The 16058-nt window shown below is 32.0% G+C and overlaps 1 protein-coding gene across 1 annotated transcript in view; it reads left to right on the top strand.

Annotated features, from left to right (window-relative positions):
- LOC106465048 (kin of IRRE-like protein 3) overlaps positions 1-16058 on the top strand; it is a 67549-nt gene that overhangs the window by 36060 nt on the left and 15431 nt on the right. Inside the window, exons 2-5 of the mRNA XM_022393363.1 lie at positions 5986-6324; positions 11079-11189; positions 12000-12203; positions 14659-14955. Coding sequence (XP_022249071.1) covers positions 5986-6324; positions 11079-11189; positions 12000-12203; positions 14659-14955 — 951 coding nt within the window. The remainder of the gene's footprint in view (positions 1-5985; positions 6325-11078; positions 11190-11999; positions 12204-14658; positions 14956-16058) is intronic.

The raw sequence follows: 16058 nt of genomic DNA, 5'->3' as shown, positions 1-16058 counted from the left end.
AGCCTTATGTTATGTTTATATATTGAATTAGTATACAAATAGGCCTATTAGTAGTAACGTTATAAAAAATTTTAAGTGGTGAATAAATGCTAATTAATAAATATTCTATTGGTATTTGAACACATATGTTACCTACTTAACTTTAAAACTTAACAAAAATAAACGTTTATTACTACCAAATATCTTTCATCCTTTGTACAGTCAAAAAAGTTGAAAATTTGTGTCAGAATGTCCGCACTATATTTTATACTTCTTGACCTAGAATACAGTGAAAAGGCTCAAAAGTCTATTTAAGTCTCTTTCAAAGTGCACACCTACTTTTGTTTACGATAACATTTCATTTTTTCTGTGTAGTTATTACTAAAAATGTGACGATTAAAGAATTATTTCGAGACTGATGAAATAAGTGAAGAGTAGGTGCATTTTGGAGGTAAAGACAAATTCGCTTTAGTTAAATTCTATAATTTTCGTTAATCATTCAACAATGATTTCCCGTCATCTTTGACTGGCTTTTATACTAATAAATTAATATTTACTTATTTTTGAAAAAAAAAAAAAAATTGCAAATTCAAATAACTAAAAAAGTGAAAAGTGCGTGAACAAGATTTACAAAATAAAGTAACGACAGTTTAAAAACAGTATTTGTATTTAGAAACTGAGCGACGCCTCATCGATACACGGGTGGGAAGGCGATAAGTCTTCGAAGTTTGATTCCCCTCAGTGAACACAACAGATACCCTAATGTGGCTTTATTATAAGAAAACACACACTCGATACATGGGCAAATCAGACACAAGCATAGGTTTCAAACACAAGCATATATATTTTAAAACTGTCTAGTGGTAAGAGGACAATGCTGCTACTCTTAACAGCATAGCATGATTGACTGTTACAGGGCCCGGCATGGCCAGGTGGTTAGGGCGCTCGACTCGCAATCTGCGGGTCGCAAGTTCGAATCCCCGTCACACCGAACATGCTCGCCCTTTCAGCCGTGGGGGCGTTATAATGTGACGGTCAATCCGACTCTTCGTTGGTAAAAGAGTAGCCCAAGAGTTGTCGGTGGGTGGTGATGACTAGCTGCCTTCTCTATAGTCTTACACTGCTAAATTAGGGACGGCTAGCATTGATAGCCCTCGTGTAGCTTTGAGCGAGATTCAAAACAAACAAACAAGACTATTACAGTCAAAATGCTCCACAACTGTACATAGCAGCTCGAACCTTGGACTTACCCATATACAGTCCGGTACGCGATCTCAGACTGATTTGAAAATATATTCAATATTATATCATGTATACGCCTGAAGATGGTGGCGTAAGAACATTGAAATATGTAGTCTTTATAGGGCTAGTCCTTGTTTTTAACAAATTATTTATTTCGTAATTACTTTAACATTGTACTCCGTTTAATTGTATATATATATATGTGTATTACGTAGTCTCCGTTTTAATTTACTTACCTTACCTTATATTACTTACTGCTAAAATACACACCATGCAAACCTTGTAGTATTTACAAGCCGAATACACAAATATCTATACAGTTTTACACTCAAATATTATTAAGTTAATGTTTAAACCACTCTAGTTTTTGCGAGTTCTCACTGTTTTCGTTTCATAATATCGGTTTCATTCATACTACAATCCGTCAGTTTGCCTGTATAAGATAAATATATATAATAAAAATATTGTGAGGATTTATGATTTCTACAGTGTTTTTCTAATCATAGACTGGGGTTTATAATGCTAAAAATTGGGTACAAATACTTGCGGTTGGCACTGAACAGATAGACTGTTGTGTAGTTTTGTATTTAATAACAAACAAACTAAGATTTATTAAACAGAAAATTATAATTAAAGAATCTTATTTACTACTTGTGATATATTGTTTGCTCTTACAGCCAACTGTAAGAGGACTTGTAAATAAAAAGCACGTTAATTATTCCTGAAAAAATGCTATTTTGTTTAGTGTAATATATGTTTCGTTTCTCTTGTTACTAGCTAAAGCAAATAATAGTATTTTTTAGGGTTAATCTATATGGAATAAGTAAATTGAAAACAATTTTCAAAGCATTACTGTATACAAGTAGAAACAAATAGAATAACAAATCTTCTTAATATTTATGAAATAAAAGTCTATATTAAATTTATCAATCATCGCCCCTCTTGCCCTCGGTGGCTCAGCGGTAAGTCTGAGGACTTATAACTCTAAAACTAGAGTTTCAAACCCGTGGTGGGCAGAGCAAAGACAGCTCATTGTGTAGCTTTGTGCTAAACAACAACCAATCAAACGAATAGCAGCACGCAACGACCCAACTCACAGTGAAAAAATGAATAATCTCTTGCATAATTTGCATTGAATACGTTTCTATATTAACATAAAATATATATTTTTTATAACTTTCCTAACCTAATTAAAATCAAACTTAAGAAATGTTAATTTATTATTTTTTTAGCAGAAATGTCATATTATTAATGTCTGATATGTAGCTTTTGTGGCAGAAAAATATTATGTATTTCAAGTTTATTGGAGATCTTTAGAGATCATGATTATCAATTTTGTTGAAATACCCTAACTTTTTTCTTCTCTATTTTTAAAGTAATTTAGCTTTCTTTGAAAATGCGTCAAATTAACAGATCGAAATAATTCAGTGTATTTCAGTATGTTAGTTAGGTTATTCTTGAAAAAAAAACTATCAGTGAAATACGTTCCTCTAGGTAAAAATGAAGTTTAAGTTGCCAATTCCATTCAAACAACCCTCCTAAATCAACCTGTCAGTGACTAATGTGTGACACTGTGAATCCACTGGTCCCCAATTCGCGTCCCGTTGCAGTAAAATCGCGCTTCGCACTTAAGGTCAAAGGTGCGTTAGAACAATGACGGTCAAGTTCCACTATCCAATCAGAGTGGCTCAAGAATTGGCAGTCCAAAATTAGGGACGTCTATCAAAGATAACCCATATTTTGTTTTACGGAATATTTACAATAAGAAAATAATAGATCAGATCGTTAGATAAAAGGATTTTTAAAATTAAAAGATTTTCTACTGAATTATAAGATTTTTTAATGGATAATACACTCCAAATTTTCTTAAAGAAGTTTGGAAGTGTATGTAAGTAGCTTTACTTGGTAAAGTTTTTATTCATATAATTATATTTCGAATATTGATTTTGCAAATAGATTTACATTCTTCAAATCTAAAAGTTATTTATCATGGATAAGTTCCAGGTAGACAGCGACCGTGACGCTAACCGTGAAACTATATACATATATATATATATAAATGGTCACATCTTGCGTTAAGTTTCTCTCTGACTACCAAAAAAAAAAAGTAAAATCCCAACCACCTTCTTTATTGACTCCGTTTCTTTGCTAATAAATCTTTAAAGGAACTCTTTGACTACACCATTTCGTAGCAAACAAACTCTTTATGAGCCTTTCATTTTGTTTTTATGCTGGGATGATTCTATAGACATCATTGTATTTAGAAATAATAGCCAAGCATAATTTTAGTTCTCAATATAGACACTTTTGTCTCACCATTTAAAAATTTTATTTTAAAATTTCGTACAAAGTTACTGGGAGGCTTTCGGGGTTAGCAGTTTCTTATTTTGACATGATAGACTTAAGGGAACGTAGCTATTTAACACCACCTAACGCCAAACCTTGGGCTACTCTTTACCAGCAAATAGTAGAATTGATCTTGACATAATAATGCCCGAAGCCTGAAAAAGTGAACATGTTTTGGGAGGGAATTTGACGGGCCTTTGAGGGGCCTTAACCACCATGGCTTAGTCGTTCCTAATTTTGAAGAGATAGCTTAGAGGTAAGGCAACTAGTCAACACTGTATTAAACATCGCTAATTATTGGGCTTCTCCTTACCAAGGAATAATTGGATTGAACATGATATTATAACACCCCCACGGCGGCAAGGGCGAGCATGTATGGCGACGAGTTTCGCTTCTGCGACCTGCAGATTGCCAACAATGCACAGGTTATACAGTAAATAAAATAGGTTTTAGTACTGTACTACTAAACATAGTTTTTCGAAGTGAGCTTTACATCACTTAATATTTAGAAATTTAAACAAACCACTTCTAAAAACGTCGTCTTATCTTATTTAGTTTATGAAAATAAAAATAATTAAAAGAAAAACTCTTAACTGTATTATTATTGTTTTTGAAGATCTTAATCACTGATTAACGGAGCATGTTAGTCCAAATCCTTAGTTTAATCTCCTTTTTATTTGTTTGTTTGTTATTAATAGTGAACAAAACAATACATAAAACGTAGTACAGACAAATCACATATATTATACCTATATTTGACTTCCCGTGACAATAAGTCGGTATTAATTGTCTCCATTGACATTTGCTTTAAACCTATACGCATTCTAACTATAATACTACGTAACCATTGCAACAAACACGTTTAATTCGCTGTACCATAAAGTGTAATAATATATTACATGTAGGTGTAAAATCAGAAACATGATTGTTTGTTTGTTTTGAATTTCGCGTAAAGCTACACGAGAGCTATCTGCGCTAGCCGCCCCTAATTTAGTAGTGTAAGACTAGAGGGAAGGCAGCTAGACATCACCACCCACCGCCAACTCTTGGGCTACTCTTTTACCAACGAATAGTGGGATTGACCGTCACATTATAACGCCCCCACGGCTGAAAGGGCGAGCATGTTCGGTGTGACGGGGATTCGAACCTGCGACTCTCAGATTGCGAGTCGAGTGCCTTAACCATCTGGCCATGCCTCAGAAACATGAATTAGTAATAAAAAGTATACGTTTTTGTTTATTATCAAATAATTTTTGAGTCATAAATTAGGCCTGGAAGTAACTATTAGCTCAATCGGTTCAATACTCTGATTTTACTGTCAAAGTGAGTCAAGCTTGATCCCAAGCAGGTCTTTCTTATAACACCCAAACTATTTAATATTAAACATATACATAAACATTTACCTTTGGTATCAAGTATATTAAGTGGGGTTAATATTTGCACAGAACATTTCAATGCGTCGATATTGTTGTTTTGAAACCAAAATGGAAATTATACCTTTTGCAAAAAGGAGCATTATTCCGTTAGAATAATTCATAGACTCTGTAATATGTTTTCTTTGGGATTTTATGATAATCAGGGATATTTAGAAAGACAAATAATTTATATCCTTGTCCTCTAATGAATGCACAGGATTCATACCACACCATTGTCCCCTAATCATTAATCTTTACCAGGGCAATAACATGGCTACAATCAAATGAACTTTCATTAGAGCAACTTTAAAATTAACATCCTTATGTGATTGCTTCCAGAAACTTATTCACCTATCAATTTGAAAATGATTGAATTAGTTATCCTTAACAAATTTACATTCAATGATCAAGATTTTATTTCTGAGTGGGCTTAAACTAGGCAAAACCGAGCTAAGTATTATTGGGGTCTTGGAGTGAGGTGCAGTAGCATATCCTAGCTTTTCCGTATTACCCAAATATATAGAGACTTTGATATATTGGCTTCACAAATGGTACGTACACGCTCTTCACATGCTACTTTGAATGGAACAATATCTCCTTGAATACGTTTTAAATATAGTTTCTCTAAATATTTTACAGTTCAAATGGGTTTACATTTGTGACACCTTGACAAAAACTTTGATTGACTCGAAGTTTTTAATGTGTGGGTTTGTCAAGTTCCTAGTCCCACTTAATGATGGAATGGTCATCAGTAACCAAGAATGGTGTTTGGTTACGCACTCACTTTTCCATGCTTTTAACAGCAGTATAGTAAATTTCTCTTCCTTCAAAATCACGTAATTAACGACGTTATACTCACTGAATTCCCTTTATTAATACCAAATTACATATTCAAGTTACCAGATATATTGATTGGTTGGTTTCCTTATACTTCAAACCTAAAAGCTTTATTTACAGTGAAAAGTATTTTGCAGGATTTTTATATGGTATATTCTCTTTTCAGTTCCCAGGACAGAAATCTACACACTTGTAGGGCATCCAGCACAATTACCGTGTGATATCAGCCCCGCGTTTCCCAGTGACGAAGTGTCTCTCGTTCTTTGGTACAATAACAAATCTCCTTCCCCGGTTTACAGCCTTGACGCAAGACAAGGAAGTTTATCTTATAGTAGGCATTGGAGAAGTGATGAGCTGGCATCTAGAGCATACTTCAACATTAAGGATGTTCCAGCGCATTTAACACTTGATCCAGTGACAGAAGGAGATGAAGGGGTGTTTACGTGTCGAGTGGATTTCCACAAAGCTAGAACACGATACTGGGAAGTCGGGGTGAATCTTGTAGGTGTGTTCTAGTCATGTGACTGAGACACTATCAGTACTTTAAAACAAAAACTAAAGGAATAAAAGTATTTCGAAATATTTTTGGACATGGTATTATTTGTAAAAATAAATAACTGAATAAATAAAATTAATGTTCACTAAATTATATGAGGTAAACAAATAGAATATATTTATGATTTTATCTGTATCGAGTTGAAAACAATTATTAGTAAATTTGATAACATCCTGCCAATGTCTCCATTTCTTTTTCTTAATTAAAAAGAGAAAAATAAAAAAATCATTTTTTGTGATGAGAAAATTACAATTCAACATTTAGTGGTTTATCAAAGATAAGTAATGTAATTATATGGAATACGTTAAATATTTTTTTATAAATTTGAGTACAACATTTCAAATGAACAAATCAAAAGCTACAAAAACACTTTATTATAATACTAGTTGGCTTCTAATGGTTTATTGGCAACTCAAAACACGAAGAGTTTACTTTAAGCACACATTGGAGTTAGATGAAGATTCCCTTGTGCTATACCATATTAATGATATACGAAATTTAAAATTTGTCAGAAAAGTCCGTAAACTTACTGCTGCCCCATCGAAGGTCCATAATTTTAAGTTTTTTGGTCAATTACTTAGCCTTGTTTTGATCAATTTACATAGAAAATTGTTACAAGAATACTCTTTGCAGGTCCCAAACAGGCTTTTGGAATTTTTGTCTTTTGCTCAACTTTTCATCCATGAAGGGACGAGTTGAAGTTTTCGTGAACTATTCACGTGTATGTCAACCAATTTACATGGAAGTTGGCATATAAATACCTTTTTGCAGGTCTAAAGAGGCGATATAGACAGTTTTAGATTTTTCTGTGTTTCTCACAATTTTTCTGGTGTTAAAATTAGCCAGGTTGGGATTGCGTGACGGAGATAAGTTGCATTCGCTCGCCAATGTTGGCCTTCTTAATTAATAATTTATTTCACTACGTATGCATATTTAATTTTTGTTAGTGATGTCTTCTGCTTCGGACAGGACAAAGAAATATATACAAAACACTAATAAAGGTTATTGATTAGGCGATATAAAACTAACAATTTTCGACGCTATCTTCATTGAAAATCATTATTACATTTTTTGTCATCATACGATTTGATGGAATTAATGGTTTATTTTTTGCAGTCCCACTTTTATGCATTAAATTCGTCGAATTATTTTACGCTATAATTAGGTAATATATGCCTTTGTTAGTGCCACCCTCCTAGATGGCTCAGTGGCAAGTCTGTGGGATTATAACACTATAATTCGGATTTTGATATTCACGGTGAGCACATCAACGAAGGCCCATTGTGTGCCTTTGTACTTAGTTACGAAACAAAAAGCTAACCTTTGTTTATTACGATTTCGCCACCTGGGAACAGATAGATATTTTACACTTGTTCGAATCATCAGAAAACACATCATGCTTCATTGTTTCCGACTTGAGAAATGTTTATTACAGAGAAATACACACACACACACACATATATAAATTTAGCCATGCAATGTTTCGACTCTTTACTTAGGACATCATCAAGAATAAGAATATAGCGCTAGTTAGGCACAATAGAAAATACAAGATCAAAAGAATGTTCTAATCGTATGAAACAAGAACAACAATAAAATCAACCAACAATATTATTGACAACATTACTTAATTTCTGTAGTACATAGTGGTTGACAGAAGACATTTTAGTACTAAAAATAAACTACCTTATAACACCAAATTTGTTATTTTTCTTTAATTGGATACACAACATTTCGTTTTATAGCATCTTCAGGAGTGTTTCACTAAGACAAAGTTACAAAGAAGTCACATGACCGGATATTGCTCACCAGCTTATTAAATGTATATTGGTACTCCGGTGTGTTGGCTTAAAGTAGGGCTATTTTGTTCAATTAAGATGGTTTCCTTTATTTCCGGTTTGTTACGTTTGTTTTTTTTGTTGTTTTTTGCCTGTGTCCAGGTAAAGTACTTGTACCTGATGATGAAACAAGCTAGTCAAAACGTTGTACATTTGTAGTAGAGTTTCTTTCATTACTCGTTCAAGCCATCTCCAAAGTGGGTTCCGTGTTATCAAACTTAAATTCGCTATTAGGTCAGATAGAAGTACTCCAATAGTCTGCTGTAGGTGCTGTTGACTAACTACCACCCTTCTAGTATTCCAGCTCAAAATTAACATAACATAATGTTTATGAACGACAAAGGACTTATTGGTCCATTTAAGCTGTCCTATCCTCTAAACTATAAAAACCGCAAATCCAACCCTTATCATTCATAAAGTTATCAAGCTTTCTCTTAAACTTACTTAAATTTCCTGCCTCTACAACATTCGAACTTAATACATTCCAGAGGCCAATCTCCTTGTCAGAAAAATCAAAATGTCTTAGCTAAAAATGACTCCTACCTGCCAAAATTTATACTTGTGTCTCCTCTTCCTACCATTACATATGAAAAAAGATAATGCAAAAACACTATAATTTTCCTTAACAATCTTAAACACCTCAAACATATCCCACCTTTCCTTCTTTTTCTAAGAGAAAAATATATCAGAGATTTTAAACTCTCCTCTTATGACAACCCCACCATCCTAGGCAACATTCTAGTAGCCGTCCTCTGAACCCTTTCCAACAATTCAATGTCCTTCCTAAGGTAAGGAGCCCAAGACTGAACAATACTCCAAATGTGGCCTAACCAGTGACTTATATAATGAAATTATAATCTCTTTAGATTCAATAGTTATTCCCATCCAAATCATACTTATAATTCAAATTATGATAACCCACATGAATTATGTTGCGTTTATTGTAATTAAAATCAATCTGCTATTTATTCGTCCAGCTCACTAAATGATCTAAATCCTTTAGTAAAGCAGCAGCATCCTACTACATCCAGTAACACCCAAGTCCTCAATACCATCAGCAAATTTAATTAATTTATTGACCATTCCTTCACCTGTATCATTGATGTAGATCAAAAAGAGCAAATGTTCTAAGACTGAGCCCTAAGGTACACCAGTTGTGAGATTAATTCAATTTGACTGAACTTCATTTATAACAACCCTCTTTTTTTTCTTCCACCCAGCCACTCTTCTATCCAATTTTCTAACTTAACCCCCATACCTATAGAAATACTTTACAAGCCTTATATGTGGCACCTTTTCAAATGCTTTCTGAAAATCCAGATACACCAAATCTACACTTTTACCTACTGCGGGTATCGAACCCAAATATTTAGCATTATAAGCCTGCATACTTACCGCTGAGCCACCGAGGGTCTAATATATATATACATTAATCGTAACTTTGCATTTATTAAAATTATTCTTATTAGTTGTCTATGTACAAGAACCTTTAAACTAACGTATATAGAGAAAACTTTGAAGCATATATATATATGGAAAACTTTAAAAAGCATTTGATCAAAACTGATCATTGTAATACTAAATCTAGATTGATTGTTTTTGTATATTTGTTTCTGAATTTCACGCAAAACTACACGAGGGCTATCTGCGTTAGCCGTCCTTATTTTAGTAGTGAAAGACTAGAGGGAAAGTAGCTAGTCATCATCACCTACTAACAACTCTTGTACTACTCTTTTACCAACGAATAGTTGGATTTACCGTCACATAACGCCCCCACAGCTGAAAAGGCAAACATGCTTGGTTGGACGAGGATTCGAACCCGCGACTCTCAGACTGCGAGTCAAGCGCCCTAACCACCTACCCATGCCGGGCCATCTAAATTGAAATTGCAATAAAATGAAATATTCCTTTAACTTTGTACATCTATATTTAAGATACAAGGGCAGAAATATTATAGCGTCCTGAGAAAATTTATACATTGGAAAGAAGATTTGTAATTGAAGGTTTATAGCAAAAAACAAAGAAACAACAACTCAAAAATTAAACCAAAATTATACATACATTCAATTTTGAAAACTGATATAGATAAATTGACCGAAGGGTTATTTCCGTTTCCTGTAATAGCTGGTTAAAAGACAGCAACTAGATTATTAGAACCAAATGTGCTATTTTCAGATTCAAGATAAAAAAAAGAGGTATAGTATATTTCTAATGGTCCTTTTTTTTTCTCTCCTGCTCTAATCGTGGATACTTAAGTGTTATATTGTATACATTTCCTTTACAACGAAAAATCGCGAGCACGAAACCAGGACTTTAATAATCACACTGAATCCTCACAATATTTTGCTCTTATATCCACGCTGAGGTTATATATCATACTGTGATGAAATTTTTGTGTATTTGCTGAATTGAAACCTTAAACATTTAGGGAAAAAATTATTATATTAAGTTAAATTATACCGCATATTTATATAATCAAATTTCAATTGTTTGTGCAAATGGCAACATTAGATTAAGTATTTTTCGAACCGAAACGTCTTTAGTACTTCTATAACGTGTCTAGACCTGAGTACATAAAACATGATTGACTTACTATATCAATTAGCAGTATAAGATGTTTATAATTTAAAAACATTCTGTCAGCTGCTATTGAAAGTATCAATATTTCGATTCCCATAAACTATCTAAGTACACTGAACATATACAGTTTGGTTTACCTTAATTATTTCTATAGTAAAATATTTTTAAATAATACCCTAACATTTAAATTTAATTATGTATCCTGTTAAATAAATTGATGGATAGACCAACAGATGAAAATAAATTCATTTTCAGGGAAAAATAATGCGTAATTTTATTTTCTAGTTCTTCCAAATAAACCAGTTATTCGAGATGAAACCGGACAGCCTCAGCAAAGTTTGATTGGACCTTATAATGAAGGTGATATTCTGACTCTCACCTGTGAAGTACTTGGAGGTAATGAACACTAAGACCTGATAGAAATAATGCAATTTTGTTGAATTATATTTCGAGCATGGTTGTCCCTATATTTGAGACATATGAATATTTCATCAATGATATGTATATATTAAGAACAAAACGTTACAAGTTAATACAAAATTTTAGTTCAGAGTTATATACCAATGTTTTTGAACGCTTGAAATAATTAAATCTGAGCTTTTAGAAATTTGTTAATAGCAAGTAGATCTTTTTATAAGATTTTTTTTACATCTTTCTTATTACTGTTTCAAAGTAAGCAATATGATATTATTTTTGTGGACCAATATCTTCTTAACATTGAAATATATTAATTATCACTTAATGAGTATCTGTAACATATGGGAAGTACTTGTAGGACGTATCCATTATGTCAGAGAAAGCTCCAATTTGTTTCATATGTCTTACGTAAAAAAAATGTGTAAATCCTGCAATATGATTTTGAGGTTCTAAGTAACAGCTACTCAAACTTGTATTTAGAAAATAAACATGTTTGTACTTTTCTGTAAATGTACTATATTAGATACATAATTTAACACCATGTTTCCCTAATATACTTCAAAAACAAATTTTACAATTTTTTAATCATAAAATTCAAAGTAATACCGTTAACCATAATCGCCTAACGGTTCGTGCTAATATTTTTCAACTTTTTTTAGAATCATTAGTTCGTTCAAATCATCAATTAAAAGGAAACGACGGCATTAAAATAAAAACCACACATGTCAACAAAAAGTAATCGACTGACATTATTAATTCTAAACATACGCCCTTTTCTTCGTAACACAGGAAAGCCTCAACCAAATGTCACATGGTGGAGAGAATCTGTGCTTTTAGACAACTTCATTGAGGTTAAGACTTCTTCAACGGTAAAAAATATCTTAAAAATTCCGTTTTTACAGCGGCATGACCTGATGGCAGCCTTTATCTGTGAAGCTTCCAATACTGATCTCATTTTGCCTTTCTCAACTTCAGTCACAGTAGATTTGAATTGTAAGTACTGGATTCTTTTTACATGCACTTTCAACTTAAGAAAATATATAACTTTATTTACAATGTTCGTATTTTCAATAACAAACATTTATTTCTGTCCTCTCAAAACTGCAAGGGAAACGTGCTTCGAATATCATTTACAATATATTTTTTTATTGCTTTCCAAGGTGAGACTCCTCACAAAACACTTTCTATAAAAAAGATAAAAACTATGGTTGCTTCTAAAGTTTTTCACTTTATTGGTATTTGTGAAAAATAATTTACCATTTATCAGTGTTTGTTTGAGTAATTTAAATATTCTATTTAACTGTAACTTTAGTTCAAGCCATGGAAATGCCGTCTTAAAGTAGGAAACATACAATATGCCTAGACATCATATTATTGAAGAATATTGTTTACTGAACTTTTAATTAACTTTTTACAGTCTTCTATAGCAGGATTTCAAATCGAATTCCGTAAAACTGTATATTCTAAACTTTCAACCCACAAGCAGCTCAAACTGCTTCTTTCTTATTCTCCGAGATAAAGAACAAATCATTATTGTTATCATTGAATGTTTCAAACATTATCTATGACTTAGTGAATTAAAATATAAAAAAATATTTACTGATCTACTAGACAAATGTAGTAGATATCCTCAATATCCAAATTATTTAAAAATTATACTGCCTATTTTATTAGCTGTTATTGATTTTTTTAAACAACGAGCTTCATTAGCGAATTGAAACAATACATAAAGTAAATACTCGACTGATGACAGAAATATTGATCATTGTTTGATAATTCATACAGTCTGATCCTAAACTATTGAATGTAAAATTATATAACAGCAGATATAGTTTAGCAATTGAAAGGATAAATTTAATTGTATATCAACATCAAAACAAAAAGGATTACATTCTATATGTATCATTACTTTAACTCATATTACCATATTATGATTTATGGCGTATCAATGCTAGTGCTTTCACTAGTGATCGATATGGATCGAGCAATGTAAAGTGTCTTTATTCTAAAGTAAGTCTACATTAAATAATTTCAAAGTGCTTATTCTTTAACAGAGTTTCGTAAAAACAAAACAAAAGACTATACTATAATTTTGATTGCGTTCTATTTGAGTACGATATTCATTTAAAATATATAATTTTTAATTAATGAAACTTAATTTGTGAATCATTTGTATAAGACCTACTATTATTATTTTTCTTATATTTTGATACGTTTGATTTGTACAGATTATTTTCTGTATTGGATCTCTTGGCATTATTATAAGAAATATCGATATGATTTCTCGAAATAGGATAAGTCAATTTTTATTTATTCACTGAAGTGACCTAGCATTTCTGTAGAACTCTGAATAATGAGTTGATAATTATTATAGAGCACAATGTATATATTATTATTCATAACTATCTTCACTATCTCTAGAAGTGAAAATTTTGTTCCAAATGTCTTTTACAGAACCTCTTTAGAAAGTACATTATAATTCGTTAAAATTTACTTTTCTTAGCTTCCAAAGAAATGGTTTGGTTGGTTGGTTATTTTAGAGCAAATCCACACTTGGTTATCTGTTGCGTCCATCGGGGGATCTAACAATGGATTTCAGTGTTGTAAATCCGTAAACTTACTGCTGTAAATAAATGGAACATCGAGTCGTTTATTTTTTCTGTATTTCGTAATAGTTTATTCATATATTCCAGCATTTAACACTTGTGAAAGAAACACTAATTCAAACAGAATATTCCTGGCCGATGTTTTTGTCCAATTGATAACATATTTAAATACCACGTACTTTAATGTTTTATTATTCTCTCTGAAAAAAAAAGATTAGCCCTTGAAAGTAAATAAGACTTTCATTCAACATTAGACATGTGTATTATTTTTCTTTTAGTCACAGGAATAACATTTCAACCCTGGATTTTCAAATCTCTGGCAACACAAGACGTCATTCAATATAGCATTTGTAAAATTGATTATTTATATGGCAGATTTATTTATAAGCACAATTTAGAATGCTCAAGTTTACCTAATTTAGTTCTTAGATTTTTAGACTCAAAACACGCTTCAGATATTCGAATTTTATGATATTATATAAGGCAGGAACAGCCAAATGCATAACATAAATAACATAAAATGATGGTTTATAAGGATTTTTACCCAAACTTCACAACTAGTGAAATATAACACTAAGTATTTTAATACTTTTACCTTATAATAAAGCATTGCCAAGAAATAGCTAATACAAATTCAAATTCAGTACAATATGCTCCAATAATGCAACATTTTGTGTTGACTTTATGCTATACACAAGAGCTGTAACGAAAGAGATACTTTGTGTATTTAAGTTTTACTAATATGACTGTTGAATAGTTTATTTTTCAATGTATCTGTATCAAAATCAAAATTCAGTTGTTATAAGTGCCGTTGTTCTTTGTTTTTGCATTATTCTACCCAGTTAGACCTCTTGAGGTTCATTTAGTAGCAGAAGGACTACATCTTTCAGCTGGAAAACGCGCAGAAATCGAATGTTATACAGCTGGTTCACGCCCTCCCGCAAGGATATCATGGTGGAAGGGGAACGTGCGGTTGCTGACTGCTAAGTCTGTGGTTTCTGTAAACGGAAACATAACAACTAGTATCCTTACATTTGCGCCCAGCCTAGAAGATAATGGGATTTACCTGTCTTGCGCTGCAGAGAACCGTCTGGTACCCGGAAGTGACATGGAGGATGGAATTAAGTTGGAGATACATTGTAAATATGAATATATTTCTCAGTACCAATTATGTCTTTGTCTCATTTTGCTTCTATGTGAATATGTATTTACTAGATGAATTAAGGCTCGTTTCTTGAGATTTAAGTATTTAATCAAATGGTATGTAAATAATGAATACTATATTTGTAGCTCTCTGTGATGTACCTTATCAGCAATAACGTAATCACACAGATAAAAATAACTCAAGAAACTAATTCTAATAATTCGATTAGATTGAAAATATCTAGATAGCTACATCAAATTGCGATAAACTTCTTTCAAAATCTAAATTTTGTTTTCTTGAATAAATAAAGCTTGACTACTTTATTACAAAGGCTTAAAAGAAGGTGCCGCTAGTGATAGAAATAATAGCTTATAAAAGAAATGTTGCAATATATTAACAGAAATAATAGCTCTTGAAAGGAATGTTGCAATATATTAACAGAAATAATAGCTCTTGAAAGGAATGTTGCAATATATTAACAGAAATAATAGCTCTTGAAAGTACTATTGCAATATATTAACAGAAATAATAGCTCTTGAAAGTACTATTGCAGTATATTAACAGAAATAATAGCTCTTGAAAGGAATGTTGCAATATATTAACAGAAATAATAGCTCTTGAAAGGAATGCTGCAATATATTAACAGAAATAATAGCTATTGAAATAAAGGTTGCAATATATTAATATAAATAATAGCTCCTGAAAGGAACGCTGCAATATATTCTGAAAATTTAGAAACTACGATCATCCTCTCATTGATATGCAAGGGATTCACAATTATATATTGAACAAAACTTGTTTCACATGGAATTAACACCTGACATAATATGATAGATTAGAACAACCATTTGCTACACCAAAGAATTACCAAACGTTTTAACTCACTTTGTACAGCAAGTGATCACAAGCCTCGAAATGTTAGTCTACATCATTAATTAAAATCTAGTTTTCATAATCCACTTCCACACAATACTACACTTGAACGTAATACACTATTCTACTATCCAAGCATACTTATAAGCTTAACGAAAGCATATATAGAGTAACCAGTATTGTAAACTATTCTCCAAATCTGTCTAGAGCTAAAGTTTCAGTAGT

The sequence above is a fragment of the Limulus polyphemus genome, unplaced genomic scaffold (assembly GCF_000517525.1).
Source record: "Limulus polyphemus unplaced genomic scaffold, Limulus_polyphemus-2.1.2 Scaffold65, whole genome shotgun sequence".
Taxonomy (NCBI): Eukaryota; Metazoa; Arthropoda; class Merostomata; order Xiphosura; family Limulidae; genus Limulus; species Limulus polyphemus.
The sequence above is the reverse complement of the archived record's forward strand: the minus strand, read 5'-3'. Positions and strand labels throughout refer to the sequence as shown.